General features: G+C 39.9%; 1 protein-coding gene across 1 annotated transcript in view; it reads right to left on the reverse strand.

Annotated features, from left to right (window-relative positions):
* Positions 1–2,480: 2,480 nt before the first annotated feature.
* Positions 2,481–19,860, reverse strand: part of RNMT (RNA guanine-7 methyltransferase) — a 37,099-nt gene continuing 19,719 nt past the window's right edge. Inside the window, exons 9-11 of the mRNA XM_006744834.3 lie at positions 12,101–12,202; positions 10,513–10,546; positions 2,481–7,323 (exon numbers count right to left, since the gene is read on the reverse strand). Coding sequence (XP_006744897.2) covers positions 7,286–7,323; positions 10,513–10,546; positions 12,101–12,202 — 174 coding nt within the window. The 3' untranslated portion in view covers positions 2,481–7,285. The remainder of the gene's footprint in view (positions 7,324–10,512; positions 10,547–12,100; positions 12,203–19,860) is intronic.

Consider the following 19,860-nt stretch of genomic DNA (forward strand, 5'->3'; position numbering starts at 1 on the left):
ATTGACCAGAACCCAAGCAAGGTGCACCTGTTTTCTTGGGACCTTAGGGTTGCTGGCCTCTTGTTTTCCCAGCCTGTCTTCTGCAGCAGGGGCCTGCTGCGCTGTTATTCAGGCAACCCTGTTCGGGCAGAGTTGCCCTGCACCCCTGTGGTGGGGGATGGGCTCAGTGGGAATCAGTCTTTGGGGCTTCTGTTCTCTGGCGCCTTTCCCTGGCGGCTTTCTGCGTCTCTTCCACGAGTCAGAGCAGAAGAGACCGTTTCCAACCCTCTGGCTCAGAGCAGAGAGACCTCAGTCTGTTCTTCAGTGAGCTCTCCAGGCCACACTGTCTCCATTTCTGTCAGTGCTGCTATAAACTGCAGCGTCCTGGGTTGTGCACCCCTCCGCAGTGCTCCCAGTCCTGCCTCCAGGTCGGGGCACGTCTCTGCCCTTTGTGCTTCTCAAACCGCCAGCCACTCCCAGTTCATGCACGCAGGACTCCTTCGCTTGGGGTTTCCAGTCCTGGCGGTTGCAGTTCACCGGCCCGACCCTGGCACACCGGTTTCCGTCTCGGAGGCTGCAGTTCGCGTGCTCTCGACCGTCGCTCTGGTTTCTGTCAGGGGGGCCTGCAGTTCGCATGCTCGCGATCCCTCCAGTCTGGTTTTCCACCCCGGGGGCTGCCCTAAAGTCCTTTCCCGACGCTACCAGTCTGCGAGTCTGTGCCCCGTCCGCAGCGCGAGGCTGTCACTCACAGGCGGTGTAGGATCCCCACATCCAGGCACCCTCGCTCCTCCATTTATCCTCCGATATCTGCCCACAGAATCACGGCTCTCCGCTTTGTACCTCAAAACCAACTGCCTGCGATATTCTGTTTGTAGAGATCCAGATCTTCTTACATCTCAGGCTGGTTTCGTGGGTGCTCAGAGTGGTCTGGTAGATATCCAGCTCAATTCCGGGGACCAGTTGAAATAGGGTCCCCTACTCCTCTACCATCTTCCCCCCCCAATATAGGTTTTTATAGCTATACATTTCCCTCTAAGTACTGCTTTAGCTTCATCCCATACATCCTGATGTGTTTTCATTCAGCTCAAAATATTTTCTGATTTTCCTTGTCATTTCTTTCTTGAGCTGGGCTATTTAGAATGTTTTTTGGTTTAATTTCCAAATATTTGGGGATTTCCCAAATTTGCTTCTGTTGTTGATTTCTAATGTAATTCTACTGTGGTCAGAAAAAATGTTTTGTATGATTTTAATCCTTTTAATTTTATTGACATTTGTTCTATGGTCTACTCTGGAGAATATTTTATTTATGCCTAAAAAAATGTATATTTTGCTCTTGTTGTGTGAAGTGTTTTATAGATAACATTTAGGTTAAGTTGGTTAATAGGGCTGTTCAAATCTTTTCTATCTTTATCAGGCTTCTCTTTTAAAAACATAAAATAACCACATTGATATAATCCTCTTGTGGCTTTCCACTGCCTTTAGAATATCCAGGTTTCTTCCCACTCCTGCCTATCTCTATGCATTCATCATTTATCATTCTTCACTTTGTTCAACCTAATTAACAAGCTAAAACTACCTTTGTCTCCTGTTACTGATATCAAGATCCATTACAAAGATAATTAAGATAATGTGGTATTGATGCATGGATAAGTAAGGTGACCCGTGGAACAGAACAGAATTCAGAAACAAATGCAAACATGTATAATCACCTTAAATGTGACAAAGGTGAAAAACTGTGGTTTAGGGGGAAAAGATGTTTTTTCTCAGTAAATGGTGCTGGGAGAGCTGGAAATCCATAAAGGGAAAACTTCTACTTTAAACCCTACCTCACACTATTAACAAAAACAAAACAAAAAATCAGTATGATTTCAGATTTAAAAGTGAACAGTGAAACATAAAAGATTTGAAAACATAGAACATCTTCATGATCTTGGAATAGACAAATATTTGTTAAGCAAAATATGCCAACTATGAAAGAGAATATTGTATATTAAAATATCTTCTTTTCATATATATATATATATGAAATATATATATATTTCTCAATACACTCAACATTCTCTCAATACACTCAACAAATGACATGCATCCAGAACAGATATATTTTTGAAAACCACAAGTCAATACAAAAGATAGTCCGTCCAATAAAGTGGGCAAAAACCTAAACAGACATGTAACAAGAGGATAGTCAAAAGGCAATAATCATATGTAAAGTGCTCGATCTCATTAATAATCAGTAAAACGAAAACTAAAGCCACAATGAGATACCACTACATGCCTGCCAAAATGAAATGAAAAAGACAAGACACTACTGAGTGTAGGGCAACTGGAACTTTGGAAAACTGGCAGTATCCAGTAAAGTGGAACATATGTACATACTGTGACCCTGCAATTCCACTGCTAGGCAGAAATGAGTACCTATGTGCACCAAAATTCATGTACTAGAATATTTGAGGCAGTACTATTAATAGTTCCAAAACTGGGAATGAACCAAACATCCATGTGATAAATATATGGTTTATTTATGCAATGGAATACTATACAGCCATGAGAAGGAACCACGTACAAATACATGCAACAAAAATCTTACAAACATAATGTACAGCAAATAAGCCAGATACAAGAGAATACATACTATTTGATTCCATTTATATTATGTCCAAAAACAGACAAAACTAATCTATGTTCTTAGAAGTCAGACAGTGGTTACCCTTGGGGAGGTAGTAAGTGAAAGGGAACATGAGGGGGGCTCCTGCAGGGGGTGGTAATAGTTTGTTGATTGAAGTGATGACTGTATTTGTGTTCCATTTGTTAAAAACCAACCTGTGTGTTATACTTCAATTAAAAGTTAAAACAAAATGATTTGCCTCTGCCTGGGTAATCAACTCAGACTGAAATGATTCCTTCTCTCTTGGCCTCTCCCTTTGGCTATAGTCACACTTGTGCTCCCACCTCTTGGTATTTCCCAATGGTGAGGGTGGGGAAAGAACCATCCCCCACCCCCTAAGATGCAGACTAAACTAGATTTGCTATAGGACTGGTTGCTAAAGGAGCAGGTCTACCAAAATGTGAAGTCCAAGTCTATCTTTGCCCTTCTGCCTGTTGATACTTTTTATCCTTGGTCCCTAAGTACACTCAGATGTCCTCTTGCTCTCTCTGCCCCAAAGCCTCTTATGCAGGATAAATGCTCCTCTCAGGGGATACTTAAGTATCAAAGGTTGTTTTGGGTTTTTTTTAAGATTTTATTTGAGAGAGAGAGAACACGCATGTACATAAGCGGGGGGGAAGGGCAGAGGGAGAAGCAGGCTCCCCTCTGAGCAGGGAGCCCAACACAGGGCTCAATCCCAGGATCCCAGGACCATGATTTGAGCTGAAGGGAGACACTTAACTGAATGAGTCACCCAGGCGCCCCAAAATAAGTATCAAAAGTTTGAATCAGAAGGTTGGAGCACCAACCAGTTAACATATCAAGTTGTGAGTGATGAATGGGTGAGAAGAGGGGTATAACATGAGATTGGATTGCAGGCCTAACTTGTGGGATATGGGTATTCAAATCTTCGCCCTGCCTTGGGCAACTTTGTACTCTCTCTGTGCTCAGCTCCATTATTAAAACAGGGATAACAGTGCTTAGCTCATATAGTTATAAGGATCAAAATGAATTAACGCATATAAAAGATTTAGGAAAATAACTGATCTAAGGAGCTTAATAAATGTTGTCAATCTGGCTTTATCCAAGGTATGCTGTCCCCAAGGAACCATGGCCCAGGATAAATCTAGGGAGCAGAGGGCTGTGGGGCTAACCCAAAAGTCTCCCAAATTGAGGAGGGTACTTTTGGGTGTCCCACACTTGCTTAGTATTGCAGTGAGGAACAGGAGCCCATGCTTCAGGATTACATGGAAGCAGAAGAGAAATTGAGAAGGTGAAGAGCTGGCTGTCCCCCAGCCTAGTCACATATATCACTAAATAAATAAGTGTAAGAGACACTACTACACCGACTGCCTTCAAGGAATCAGGAATGTTGCTCCATCAGAGGGCAAGAAATGAAGAAACATCAGTTATGTAGTATTTGACATAACACCAACTAGGGAGGTGGTAACATCATATACCTATGCTTTTTATTTGACCAAAGGGCCAGTAAATACCACAGGCATTTCGGTACAATTATTATAGAGCCCTGGTCCCTGGATCTGGCCTTACTTTGAAGACCCAGAGACGTTGGCAGTAACTGCCTCACAATACATACAAAGCCTGAAGTAGACAACAAAAAGTCAGTTATCAACAGTGAAAAATAATATTCAGTAGCTAGAATATTCACACTGGCAGACCTCACAAGAAACCACATCTTCACTAGGATACTTGAAGACTTAGCAAAATAACATAGTATCAGTTAGGCTAAGACAGACTGAAGAATACATCCCCATAAGAGCTAATGTGACTGGAGATCTGGACTTCTGATAGCTGACAATGCTTTTTCTACTTCTCCACTGCTGACCAACATTGCACGCTGCCTCAAACCCCATCACTTTGCACACCTCTGATGCCCTATTAATGCTATTAACATGAATTTAGGCAGCAATCACATCTCCATTTTCAAGTTTGGGGATAGGGTCAGCTAGGAAACTCTACTGGTAATCTACCTTTCAGAGTCATTATGCACATTAGTTAACAGAAGTCAAAGTCTAATCAATGCCTTCTCTTCCTGAAGGCAAATTTCTCTGGAGAGTCACACTGGAACCAGAGGCTCAGTGGGCACTGGAAGAACAGTCATTACCCGCAGACAGCCATGGTGTGCAGGTTAGGACACCTCCCCTTTGGATGCCAGTTTGTCTCCCTGAACATGATGGCTACATGGTGCCTCTCCTTTAGTGTATTCTAGGCCCGAAGAATTCAACTTGAGTGTTGTTATACCACAATCCAGCCATGTCCCCAGACCAATCCTCCCAATCCGCAGGTTGTGTCCTCTCCACAAGTGGCTGGTTTGATCTTCACTTCACTTTCATCCTCGGAGGACAAACTGGAGTGCCTGTAATCACTTCCACAAACTTCACATCACTGACCTGATAGTGAAGAGCCATGCCCCCTTCATAACAGTTACAAGTCTTGAATGGAAAATTCCCAAACATTGAGACTGTGGGTATGGTGGGGGGGGGGGGGGCGGAGTGTGTATCCTCCCAGCTTTTACCTTGGTGATGGGCAGGATCCACCTTTTCCTAAAGTTCTTCCTGAGTCACTGCCCAGACACTTAGCTGCAGCAGGAAGGCATCCGGGAGTGAAGAACAGAGGTGGCTAAGAGAACAATAAAGCTCAAGCACAAGGGCAATGCCAGAACTCTGCATCCTCTGGGTGCAGCTCCATGTGCCTTCTGTACACACAACAGTTTCGCTCACTGCAAGCGAAGACATTGGCTCAGTCCACTTGGGTTTCCTTTACTCCTTTCTACCCCTTCAGTGAAGGCCCCGGGGGACTCCACCTTCCTTTTCTGCTCTGTATTACCACCAATCACTCCATCCTTCAGGGGATCCTTCTCTCCCACAAATCATCCATGGAGTGGAAAGAGCCAAGAGTCTAAAAATGTTTTATTAGTTGCTTAAAATTGGCTAAGACCATTAAATGAAAATGATGATAGGAAATAATAAAGAAGCCACATCCTCTATCAAACTATCAAAATACTTTCTGGAACTTCTCCCAGAATTAAAATTAACCTGGTTGTGTTTGTAACACTAAGAGCTCACCATTCCTACCGCCCAGCACCATTACCAAACCTTTGTTAGCTAACGGCAGCCACCATAGTCAGAAATACTATTATTTATTTCTCCAAATGACATGGCAAACCACCACTAAGGCAAAAAGACTTAATTTTTGTAAACTGGTAACAGTTTGGAGATTGACAAGTTGCACAAGAAACAGAAATTAGGTAACCCGTGTTCTCTTGTTAAAAGGTCTATTATTCTAACACCATGAATAATCAACATATATAAACAAATTAAGAAACCTCACGTTTTAAACAAATACTCTGGATAATTACAGAAAGTAATGTCTTTTAAATCCATGCATAAATAAATGATTTTTAGAAGACTATGCAATAATTGCTCTGCTTTGTTCTTTGTAAGTTTTTCACTATACCTAAACACTGGCAAGTGTTTTAAACAGTAATGTAAAGTAAGGACAACAGTTCACCTAGGTGTCAGTTTTGGAAGAGGAGTCAAGCCAGAAGCCAGGGCTGAAAAACGGTTAACAGTTCTGAAATGGCAAATACAAATTCTGAGTGGTGATGAGATGCGGCATCCTACTGCACAAAGTATGATGTTGTAATAGAAGAGCGGGAACTGCTTCTCTCGGGGCTGAAGGGGAGTAAAGGATCTACCCAGCACACAGTGCCAGTAAGCTCTATCTAATGTCAGGGAGAATTCATCTGAAGTCTGCTTTTCAGCTTCTTTTAGTCTCATCCTCCTGTTGCAGTTCCATACATGTATCTGAGGAAAATGTGCAACAGGTTCGCATGGGACAGGTTTTCATTAAATCGTGGAAAAACAACTAAGGCATTTTTGTTCAATGAAGAAAGGGAAATCTGTCTAATTACATTCTTGATAACCAGAAACATTAATTGCTATGGAAGGAAATTCTTAAGATAAAGCCCATAAAATCCAAAACAATTTTATGCTGGCATATAAAACATTCTAACCAGTTCCAGAATTAGATCATATTAGCATATAAAGTAGTTAGTATTTATAATGAAATGTAATAACTGGCTAAAATTCTAGGTAAATAACTTTCATGGCCATCTAAAATTTTGTTTTAAACTTACAACTTTAGTGATATATATTGAACATATTCAATTGTACAGAACACAATCCATTTAATCTTGAAAAATACTATATGACAAAACTACAGAAATGAGCACAAACCCCCACAAACCAGTATGCTCCCTCATCAATTCTACAACTGCAATGAATTTAATACTGTAAACAAACACTGAACAAATCAGAGCACTGTGGAAAGAGTTCAGCAGCTCTAACAAGTCATACTATAATTTTTATGCACTAAGAGAGTAGTGCAGCAAATGGAATTCTTAGAACATTACTTAAAAATAGATTTTTAAAGACAAAGGTCCCAACTCATTCTTATATACACACACAAAAGTTCATCTGTCACAGACAGCAAATGTTGAATTTATACACTGGAGCTTCCGGCAGCATCCTGCACATTTAGAATAATTAAAACAAACAAACAGAAAGTTGTCAAATCTAGGATGGATCATTCAAATCTGTACAGGACGGGACACAGCTGTCCTGGTGCGTATATGGCTCACTGCTGCTTCTCAAATGCAAAAACCAAGTAAATACCTAAAAAGAAAATAATAAAAATTAGAGTTTGGTTTCTCATATCCATAGGCTAAACAGAACAATTTCAGTCCTGTTTGGAATTTGGTGAAAATTCTCAAGCTTCTGAAGGGAAAAATCCCATTATTTCTAAGAGTTCTCAATTATTTTGAGTCATACTTAAGCAGATATGGGGTCATAGCTGTTTACCTGAAAACAAATATCCACTTACTATAATAGTCACATTACAGCTCTTGAGAAAACCAATTTAACAGCTCTAAAAATCTCTAAAAACAGTTTGAGATAAGAAAAATTAAAAGTATAAAGGCAAAGAAAATTTAAAAAATCTTAACTTAATTCTTTTTATCTGGAGCAAGACAGGTAGAATAACTGCACTACCATGATTACTTCTGGCATTGGTTATCTAGATTTTCTATTTGGGGGGGAAAAAAAACTAGTAAGAATTATAAGGAACATATATAATGTGCAAGTTAAAATTCATCCAATTATCCAACTGTTGTAAGGACTGATAAGGAAAGTGAGCCAAAAGCTACATGATAATTGTTGCTTAGAGATATTTATCTGGCCCCAACAGTGATATTCCACTCCTAAGAATACTCTCCCTTAAATATGATTTCCTGCTTTGGCATGTGTTCACGCAAAGACATCTAAGTGCATCTATGGTTCCTCATTCTGGATCACACTGAAGTTCAAACCTATTACATCTTCTAATAAGACACTAATAGATTTTACGGTAAGCAAACACCTGAAAAAATGACAAATCCTCAAAACATCACAAGGATGTTCAGTGTGTACGCTAGAACATTCAGTCAGCGAGTCAAGATAGTAGGCCATGTACCTCTGTGTCCTCCCTTCTTGAGTTAACTTTTGAACGGGGTACAGATGAATGACTGCAGACCCTGTAAAAACCTCCCAATCCTCTAGCTTTTTCCTCAACCTGTCCAGGAGTATCACACCAGTCCTTCCAAAATGTTACTTTGGTAATGCTATTGTCTGTTCCTTATCTACCAGTTCCCAATTTCTTTTAGGAGAAATGAAACATTGCTGACAGTAGAGTAGATAGATGAACAGAGAACAGTCAGGGTGATATCAACACGGTAGATTCTTCTACAAGACAAGAAAGCAAAGCAGTCCAAGACATTCACAAGTATGTTACAAGACTTAGGAACAGCCAGCATTATTTAGCTTGGCCCACACTCCAAGCGATCCTTCCGCAGTCTAACCTTGGCAAACCCAACCCAAACATATTGGTACCTACTGCAAACAACCCAGCAGTCCTCACCTGCCCTAAATCTAGGGTCATTTAAAACCACTAAGATGCAATGTTTGAATTCAGATCAGCAATAAATAACTTTCTTTCCTTTCTAACTCAAACATTCTGAACGTCTCACTCGTATAAAATGCCTTCCATGCAGGCATATCAACTGGGATTTAAAGAAATAAATCTTGAACCACTTCTAAAAGCAAATCGGCAACAATTCTCTACTTTCCTTTCACATTTAAAGAATCTTCTAGACGAACAGCAGGTTCTGGTAATAGGAGCTTAATGATTAGACCAGTAGGAGTTTGAAGTATTGCTTCTTGAACTTACTAGACTGTGTGTGACACCAGGCAAGATACTCTCCAGTCCACAGAGTCCTCCAGTTTAGAATAGTGTAATTCATCAAAGAACACACTGATCCAGACATGCTAGATCCTGGCTGCAATGTGACCACTGTTCCTTTCCTACTGCTTTTCACATCACTAACCCATCTCCCTCCATGGTCTGGGGGGGCATCTAATTCATCATCTGCATGCTATCACTAAGGCCACACTAAGGTACAGAAATACAGTTCTAAACTACAGCTAGTACCACCATCACTACCTGTGGCCAAAGCTGTTTTCCTTACATCATACTTTGGGACTGGCAGGCTATCTAATCTAACTGTCCCATCTCCAGTCTAGGAAAAGTAATGAAATGTACAGGTTTAGGCACACATTTCCCAGTCTGTTGGTCCTCTAATCCCATCTCCACTAAGGGTAGCAATATTCTGAGACAAATGGGCTCAACATATTGGCTCTATTTGTGTTCTTTCCTTTTCCTCTCTCTCCAATTCGGCAAGTCCTAAGAACAATCCTTTCACACACGAGGCCACGGTTACTAGTATGAATCACCTGGGTTAGCTCTGTGACCTCAGACAAGTTACTGAAGTGCTTTCTTAGCACTGAGGATTAAATGAGTTAGAACATATTAAAAGTCTCCAGTCATGCTTGAGCACATGTTAAATACTCAATTATATCAAGTATTACTATTTTCCGGATTTTTTACTACTTTTCCTTAGGCTCTCCTTCATCTTTTTTCCCCATTATAGAAACTTCAGCACTTAAAACAGTTTGCCTAGTACCACACTTATTTGTGTCTGTTTCTTCCATTAGACAGTATACATCTGGAAAGTAGAGATTACAACTGTTTACTTTTTTTATCCCCCAAAGCCTTTCACAGAACTTTACATAAATCAATACTCAATTTATCAAAAGGATCGTCCCTGATTACCACTTACGCCTTCAACATAATCAACAAATACTTAAATGAACAGGGGGAACTACCTTTTATGTCCTCAGGGCAGCCATATAAGGGTATTATCGTCATCTTAACACTGAGGGTCTGGGCTTTCACTTCCTCAACATCCGCGGACTTCACAGATTTGCCAGGCCTCTGACTTCTCTTCCAAAGACAGGCACCTCACTTCAGAATGTCTCCGTACCAGGCCCTTCCCAACCACACATCCCTCTAAAATATCCTGCTCATGGCTACTTCACTAAATGGTCCAGTACTTATTAATTATGTCTTTGTTGTCAACATCAGAGCGGCTAAAAACAAAATACATGGTAGTGTTCTATAAGCCAAAATTTCCAACAGAAATCTGAGGTAAAGATAGCAAATACAGATGGCTACGTAGTAATGAGTAGGCAATGAAAATGTTTAAGAATGCTCATGATAGTTTATATTAAGGAACATTCTGCATATATTTTCTCTTGGCACTAAACAGCTGTGCAAGAAAGGGGGCGTTAGACATACATAGGGATTCTACGTAAACATAAACACATACACCCTAATATGTGTCAGAAAAATTCCAGAGTTTCCAAATTATAACCATCACTCTGAAACGATCTTTGAAAATGTCAGTAAATCTATACTGATGATATACTCACTTGTGGCTTCCCACTCTGACTTACTTAAGGTTCCCTGGAATTTAAAAAAAAAGAAAGAACATTTTAGATTGAATATGGAAGTACATAAATGCATATTTTTCAATACTGGACACAAGTGCCCAAACACCCCTACTTCACCATAAATATAAGTTGACCCTTGAACAACACAGGTTTGAACTGTGCAGGTATACTTATATGTGTATTTTTTTCCAACAAACACAATACTGTAAATGTGTTTTCTCTTCCTTATGATTTTCTTAGTAACATTTCTCTAGCTTACATTTTTGTAAGAATACAGTATGAAATACATATACAAAATATGTATTAATTAACTGATCAAGTTATCAGAAGGCTTCTGGTCAACACCTGGCTAATAGTAATTAAGCTTTCGGGGAGTCAAAAGTTATAGGCTTACTTTTGACTGCATAGGGAGTCACCCCCACACTGTCCAAGGGTCAACTATACACACAATTTACTGTTAATATTATTGTGACCTAAATATGTAAAAGAAATCAATGAGATTTTAATGTCATCCTCTGAATTCTGCTCTCCTGCCTATTTCTCTAAACCACTGATTCTCAACCAAAGGGTGAATTTGTGTAAAGAGGGTATTTGTGCATGTCTGTAATGGGAAAAAGCATCTATCATATATTTTTAACTTGGAGAATGAAAAAATAAAAAAGCCTACCTTGAAACATCCAATAGCATTATAGGAGGGAATAAGATTTTTGTGTTTTTACAAAGGAATCACAAAATCCGTATCATTCAAAGGAAATAAATTATGTTTAAAATAGTTACCAAAATATTAAAAAACATATTGACATAGTCATATATATGCTGCTTTGCACATGCACTAACAAGATAGAATAACTAATGTAATTTTGAAGAAGTGATGAATGTAAATGATAGTCTAAGATGTCAGCAGAAATGTGTTATATAAGTATCTGTAATTTCTATTGATAACAAAGTCACAGCTATATCTAATACCATTGTGGTACTATTGCACTCTTTTTTTTTTTTTTTTTTTTAAGATTTTATTTGAGTGAGAGAATGGGAGAGAGAGAGCACATGAGAGGGGGGAGGGTCAGAGGGAGAAGCAGACTCCCCGCCGAGCAAGGAGCCCGATGCAGGACTTGACCCCGGGACTCCAGGATCATGACCTGAGCCGAAGGCAGCCGCCCAACCAACTGAGCCACCCAGGCGCCCTACTATTGCACTCTTAATTAAAGAAAGTGTGAACTTCCATGCAGAAGTCAGTGAAAATGGAGATGTAATTTTTCTTCATGTAAGTTCATGAGCCCGTGAATTTTATCTATGGAACACGATGAGTCAGCAAGTGCCTAGGTTAAGATATAATGATATAGGCAAAACCTCTCCATCCAAGCTTTTAACTTTCTCCCCATCCTTACTGCCTCAGATATAGCACTCCATTTTCAGTATTGAAATATTTTATTTTCTATTCTACGGTTCCAAAAAGGGGAAAAAGACTAACATGTATCTGATTTGTAAACCAATGAAATAATTTTGTAAGTTTCCATATAAGCTTTCCTTTCGTTTTCTATAAAACATGCTATACACGAAAACTTACCAAAGGTAACCTTACTTGACTGTTCTTCATGTACTCTACTGCATGTTCATAGTCATCCACCTTCTCGGAGGCAAGTTTGGAGTTCTCGTTTGCTGGATATGGCTAGGGAAGCAAATGAAATTCCTAGTTAGGAAATTAAATGAAACGTAATTCAGAATTAAAAACACTAAGTCACTAAAATAAAATAATTAAGAAAATAATCCTTAAGTATTATTTCAGGAATATAAACTATACATACTTTTGAAATATGAAAAAAAAATGGGAGACAGGGATCATCTCCTAACAAAGTAGCTGTTATCGATACTCAACTTTGATGATAATCATAGAATATTTACAGTTGCACGAAACTGTACCATTTATTTAATCACTTCCAAGGACCACTTAGCAGCAAACACTTTCCCTGGCTCCCAGTGAAAGACTTTTTCTGTTTTAACACAAAGCTGAAGGAAGTTATTATCAAAAGAGCTTAATATTAATTTAAACATTACAGTGATATATTAGCCATCAGAAGCATGAACAGAAATTAAAAATAATACAAATGAAAAACTCAAAATCCTGGGGGAAGGTGGTGGTGTAAGAGTAAGAGGCCCAGAGGCTCACCTCATCCCATGAATTCAACAAAGTAACTATCAAATCATCCTAAATACCCCAGAAATCAATCTGAAGACTGGTAAAACAAACTCTACAACTAAAGGTAGAGAAGAGGCCACACTGAAGAAGGTAGGAAATGCAGAGACATGGTTTGGGAAAAACAGGTTGTTGCCACTCTGGTGGGGAGGGAGCTGTAGTCGCTGAGAAGGGTGACAAACGCACCAACACACAGGGGAGCATACAGGGAAAACAAATCCTCATAGTATTTGGCTTGGAAAGTGAGAGGGCCTGAATTTCATGAGTTCCTGCAACCAACGGGGCTTAAACCCTAGTCAGTGTGCGTGGTTCTAGGAGAGCACTCGGAGGAGGACATTCGGGCTGCTAATGGAGAAAAGGCAGGGCAAACAGCCTGCAGACATATAACATGGAAACAGCAATCTGAAGAATGCCTGGGGCACATAGTGGGAAGGTTAGTTGCTCATCTTGGAGCATGCCCCAGAGAGACAGCGATCAGAGACCCCCTCCAAGAATAAAGGAACTGGCTGGCACCATTTCCCTTCATGGTTCCTCAGCATAAACACCAGCCATTTGCAGGAACCAGTGCTCATAAACATTACCTAAATTGCTTAAGACAATCCCGACCCTGCCTCCACTCTGGTGGAATGGCCCTTCCCGGGCACCCTTGCCTCAGTCCCAGTGGTGGGCCCCCTTCCACAGAAGATGGGCCCAAACCCCTACCCACACATCTCCCTACCTAGGAGTTTTGCAGGGCCTTAGTTCAGGCAGCAGTGGCAAGAAGTCCCATTTCACAAGCAGACAAGAGCACACCTTGATAAAATACACATTCAAGCCAGGGAACAAACACTGCTCACAACAGGAAAAGACAGCCTCTACAGATGACTCGCCTAAAGGACAGAGAGACCAGATCACAACAGCAGAGCACACAAAGCACACAGACACTCCTGGACACACCAGGCCCTGGGGACCAAGGGGCACTACACGGCAGAGTACTACAGGACCTCTCTTCATATAGCCATTTCCTCAAGAACAGGAGATGTAGCTAACTTTCCTAACACACAGAGACAAAAACAAAATGAGAAGACAGAGGAATTTGTCCCAAATGAAAGAACAGGACAAGGCCATGGCTGGAGATCTAAGAGAAACAGATATAAGCACACACTTGATGGAGAATTTAAAGTAATGATCATAAGGATAGTCACCTGACTTGAGAAAAGAATGGAGGACATCAGTGAGACCATTAACACAGATAAGGAATAACACAGAGATAAAGGGCTTGAAAAATGAAATGAGAAACATGCTTGATGGAATGAACAGCAGGCTGAAAGAAGCAGAGGAACAAATTAATGACCAGAAGACAGAGTAATGGAAAATAATCGAGCTGAACAAAAGAGGGAAAAAAAAAGAAATATATAAAAAAAGAATAAACTTAGGGAACTCAGTGACCCCATCAAACATAATAACATTCATATCACAGGAGTCCCAGGACAGGAAATGGGGCATATAATTTATCTGAAGAAATAATAGCTGAAAACTTCCCTACTCTGGGGAAGGAAGCAGATATGCAGATCCAGGAGGCATGGAGAATCTCCATCAAAATCAACAAAAGCAGATCCACACCAAGACATGCTGTAATTACATTTGCAAAATACAGTAATAAAGAAAAAATATTAAAAGCAGCAAGACAAATGAAGTCATTAACTTACAAGGGAAAACCCATAAGGCTAGCAGGAGATTTTTCAACAGAAACTTTCAAGCCAGAAAGGAGTGGAATGACATACTGAAAGTACTAAATGGGAAAAATCAGCAACCAAGAATACTCTACCTAGCAAGGCTATCATTAAGAACAGAAGGAGAGATTAAAGAGTCTCCCAGACAAACAAAACTAAAGGAGTCTGTGACCACTAAACCAGCCTTACAAGAAATATTAAAGGGGACTCTTGGAGTGGAAGGGAAAGACCAAAAATGAAAGAATGAAAGTAGAAGACACAAAAGCAATAAAAATGAATGTTTCTGTAAAAACTCAGTCAAGGAACTCACAAAATAAAAGGATATGAAATAGGACACAAGATACCTAAAACCTGGGGAGAAGAGGAGTAAAGAATGGGTTCAAACTTAAACAACCATTAAATTAATACAGACCCTATATGCAGAAGATGTTATATACACACCTAGCAGTAACCACAAGTCAAAAACCACTAATATGCAAGGAATAAAGAGAAAGAAATCCAAATATATCACTAAAGAAAACCAGCAAACCATGAAAGAAGGAGAAGAAAGGATCAGGGAAAATCTGAAACAACCACAAAACAAGTAATAAAATGGCAATAAATACCTATCTATCAATAATTACTTTGAATGGAAATGGACTAAACATTCTAATCAAAAGACAGGGTGACAGAACAGATAAAAAACAAGACCCATCTATATGCCACATACAAGAGATTCATTTTAGACCTAAGAACACCTACAGATTGAAAATGAGAGGATGGAGGGGCATCTGGGTGGCACAGTCCATTGAGCGTCTGACTCTTGGTTTCGGCTCAGGTCATGATCTTGGGGTCCTGGGATCAAGCCCTGCCTCAGGATCCACACTCAGCATGGAGTCTGCTTGGGATTCTCTCTCCCTCTCCCTCTACCCCTCCCTGCCACTCATTCTCTCTCTCTCTCAGTAAATAAATGAATAGATCTTAAAAAATAAAAAGTGAGGAGACAGAGAAACTTTTATCATGCAAATGGATGTCAAAAGACAGTGAGGGTAATAACAGTACTTATATCGCACAAAATACATTTTAAAACAAAGACTGTAACAAGAGACCAAGAAGGGCAGTAGATAATAATAAAGGGGATAATCCAACAAGAAGTTATAACAATTATAAATATTTAGGCCCCCAACATGGGCACACCCAAATACATAAAACAGTAACAAACATAAAGGAACTCATTGATAATAATACAATAATAGGTTACTTTAACACCCCACTTATATCAATGGACAGATCATCTAAACAGAAAATCAACAAGGAAACAATGGCATTCCATCCTAAAACAGCAGAATACACATTCTCTTCAAGTGTACATGGAACATTCTCCAGAATAGACCACACATTAGGCCACAAAACAAGCCTCAACAAATTTAAAAAGATCAAAGTCATACTATGCATCTTTTCTGACCACAATGCTATGAAACCAGAAGTCAACCACAAGAAAAACTCTGGAAAGACCACAAATACAGGGTAGTTAAATAACCTGCTACTAAACAATGAATGGGTCACCCAGGAAATAGAAGAAGAAATAAAAAAAGTACATGGAAACAAATGAAAATGAACATACAACAGTCCAAAACCTTTGGAATGCAGCAAAAGCGGTTCTAAGAGGGAAGCTTATAGCAATTCAGGCCTACCTCAAGAAGAAAAATCTCAAATAAACAACCCAACCTTACACCTAAAGGACCTAGAGAAAGAACAACAAAGAAACATAAAATCAGCAGAAGGAAGGAAATAATAAAGATCAGAGCAGAAATAAATGATGTAGAAACTAAAAAAAACAAATGAACAAAAAGCAATGAAACTAGGAGTTGGTTCCTTGAAAAAAATCAATAAAATTGATAAACCTCTAGCCAGACTCATCAAGAAAGAAAAAGGACCCAAATAAATAAAATCACAAATGAGGAAGGCAAAAAATAACACCAAACACCATAGAAATACAAACAATTATAAGAGAACATTATGAAAAACTATATGCCAACAAATTGGACAACTCAGAAGAAATGGATAAATTCCTAGAAACATACAACCTACCAAAACTGAAAAAAGAAGAAATAGAAAATTTGAACAGACTGATAACCTGCAAAGAAACTGAATCAGTAATCAAAAAACTCCCAACAAACAAAAGTCCAGGACAGATGGCTCCCATGCAAATTCTATTAAACATTTAAAGAAGAGTTATATCTATCCTTCTTAAACTATTCCAAAAAACAGAAAAGGAAGGAAACTTCCAAATTCATTCTACGAGGCCTGCATTGCCCTGATACCAAAACCAGATAAAGATACCACAAAAAAAAAAAAAAAAAAAAGAACTACAGGCTGGTATCTCTGATGAACATAGATGAAAAGATCCTCAACAAAATACAGGCAAACCAAGTTCAACAGTACATTTAAAAAAACCATTCACCAGGATCAAGTGGGATTTATTCCTGGGCTGTAAGGGTGGTTCAGTATTCCTGAATCAGTTTTGATACATTACATCAATAAGTGAAAGGATAAGAAACATATGATCATTTCAACAGATGCAGGAAACGCATCTGACAAACTACAACATCCACTCATGCTAAAAACCCTCAACGAAGTAGGTTTAGAGGGAACCTACCTCAACAGAATAAAGGTCATATATGAAAACCCAAAGCCAACATCATCCTTAATGGGGAAAACTGAAAGCCTTTCCCCTCAGAGCTCAGGAACAAAACAAGGATGTCCACTCTCACCATTTTTATTCAGCATAGTACTATAAATCCTAGCCACAGCAATCAGACAACAAAAAGAAATAAAAGGCATCCAAATCACTAAGGAAGAAGTACAACAAGAAACAGACTTTTAATTATAGAAAACAAATGGATGGTTACCAGAGGGGAGGTGGGTGGGCAGGATGGGTAAAACAATGGATGGGGATTAAGGAGTGCACTTGTCCTAATGAGCACTCAGTGATTGAAATGAAAACTTAAAAAAAAAAAGTACAGATGAAAAACCTGAGTCAAAAGAGAACCCTGTGAGTTCAAGAAGATATGGAAAATAAGAGAGGAGCAAGATGGCGGAGGAGTAGGAGACCTGGATTTCATCTGGTCCCAGGAATTCAGCTGGATAGGAATCAAACCATTCTGAACACCTACAAACTCAACAGGAGATTGAAGAAAACAGCAGCAACTCTCTGAACAGAAAAGCAACCACTTTCTGGAAGGTAGGACATGCCGAGAAGTGAATCCGAGGCGATATTCGGGAGAATAGACCGCAGGGGAGGGGGCTTCCGTCAGCCATTTCTGGCAAGTGATAGAGCAGCGGAGCACAAAATCGGAACTTTTAGAAGTCGGCTCCGCTGAGGGACGTTGCTCCAGTGGCTAAGCAGGGGGTGGAACCCTTGCTTGGACAGTGTGGTCTCAGGACCCTCTGGGTCACAGAAAGACCGGGGGTGCCTGAGTGTGCAAATTTCCCAGGTATCGGAGTGGGGAAGCTGGCTGCAGAGACAGAGCCGAGGAGTGGACTCTCAGCTCAGGGTTGCCATAAACCATGATCCTCGGCAGAGTCGGGCCACTGCTCTTCCAGCAGGGACCCAACAAGCGGCAGATCTGGGGAGACTCCCCTTCCTCCCCCAGGAGGAGTGGCACGGGAGTGCACCGCAGGACTCTGTTGGGTTTGGAGACTACACATGGGGCCGGGTGCCAGAGACAGAAATGCTCAGTCACAGGCCGGGTGAGCACAGAGTGTGGCCAGAGACCGGGGAGACGGGAGTGATTGACTGCTTTTCTCTGGGGGCTCACTGAGGAGCAGGAACCCTAGTTCTCGGCTCCTCCAGGGCGGAGACTGGGAGACCGCCATTTTCACTCTCGTTCTCCAAAGCTGTACGGAAAGCTTGCAGGGAACAAAAGCTCCCAAGAGCAAACCAGAGCAGATTACTCAGCCGGACCCTGGCAAGGGTGGGGCAATTCTGCCTCCAGCAACAGGCCCCACCCCCAGAAGATGAGTGAGAACAGCCAGCCAAGACCAAGTTTACCAATCAATGAGAACGGCAGAACTCCAGCGCTAGGGGAATACTGCAGGTAGAATCCATGGCTTTCTTCCCATGATTCTCTAGTCTTTCAAAGTTAATTTTTTTTTAACTTTGTTTTTTTAATTTTTCTTTTTCCCTTTTTCAACCAATATCAATCTCTTTTTTAAAAAATATTTTTTATTTTTCATTTTTAGAGTCATATTCTATCCCTTCATAGTAGTTACCCTTATTTTTGGTGTGTGTATATACATATATAGTTGTTCTCTCTTTAAAATTTTGGGATACAGTTTCTTCTAACAGACCAAAATATACCCTAAATCTCTAGTGTATGGCTTTGTTCTAGTCTCCTGCCTGATCACATTCACTCCTTTTTTATTTAACTCCTCTTCTTTCATTTTCAACCAACTTATCATTTTATATAATCTTTTATAATTTTCATCTTTACAATCATATTCCATCCATTCATATTAACCCTTATTGTTGTACATATATGAGTTTTTCTTTAAAATTTAGGGAGACACTTTCTTCTAACAGACGAAAATATGCCCAAAATCTAGTGTGTGGCACTGATCTATGCACCAGCCTGATCATATTTGATCACATTCTTTTTTCTTTTGTTTTTTGTTTTTTATCATTTTCTTTTTCTTTTTCTTTTTTTTCTTTCCCTTCCTTTTCCCCCAGTTTCAGGTCTTTTCTGATTTGTTTAGAGTATATTTTCTGGGGATGTTGTTACCCTGTTAGCATTTTGTTCTCTCATTCATCTATTCTCCGCTGGACAAAATGACAAGATGGAAAAAATCACCTCAAAAAAAAGAACAAGAGGCAGTACTGACTGTCAGGGACCTAACCAATATGGACATTAGTAAGATGTTGGAACTAGAGTTCAATGATGATTTTAAAGATACTAGCTGGGCTTGAAAAAAGCACGGAAGTTATTAGAGAAATGCTTTCTGGAGAAATAAAAGAATGAAAATCTAACCAAGTCGAAATCAAAAAGGCTATTAATGAGGTGCAATCAAAAATGGGGGCTCTAACTGTAGGATAAATGAGGCAGAAGAGAGAACTAGTGATATAGGAGACCAAATGATGGAAAATAAAGAAGCTGAGAAAAAGAGAGATAAACAACTACTGCATCACGAGGGCAGAATTCGAGATATAAGCGATACCATAAGACAAAACAATATTAGAATAATTGGGATCCCAGAAGAAGAAGAAAGAGAGGGGCAGAAGGTATATTGGAGCAAATTATAGCAGAGAACTTCCCTAATTTGGGGAAGGAAACAGGCATCAAAATCCAGGAAGCACAGAGAACCCCTCTCAAAAGCAATAAAAATAGGTCAACACCCCGATCTAATAGTAAAACTTACGAGTCTCAGAGACAAAGAGAAAAT

This window comes from Leptonychotes weddellii, chromosome 13 (assembly GCF_054177405.1).
Source record: "Leptonychotes weddellii isolate Sample4059 chromosome 13, ASM5417740v2, whole genome shotgun sequence".
Lineage (NCBI taxonomy): Eukaryota > Metazoa > Chordata > Mammalia > Carnivora > Phocidae > Leptonychotes > Leptonychotes weddellii.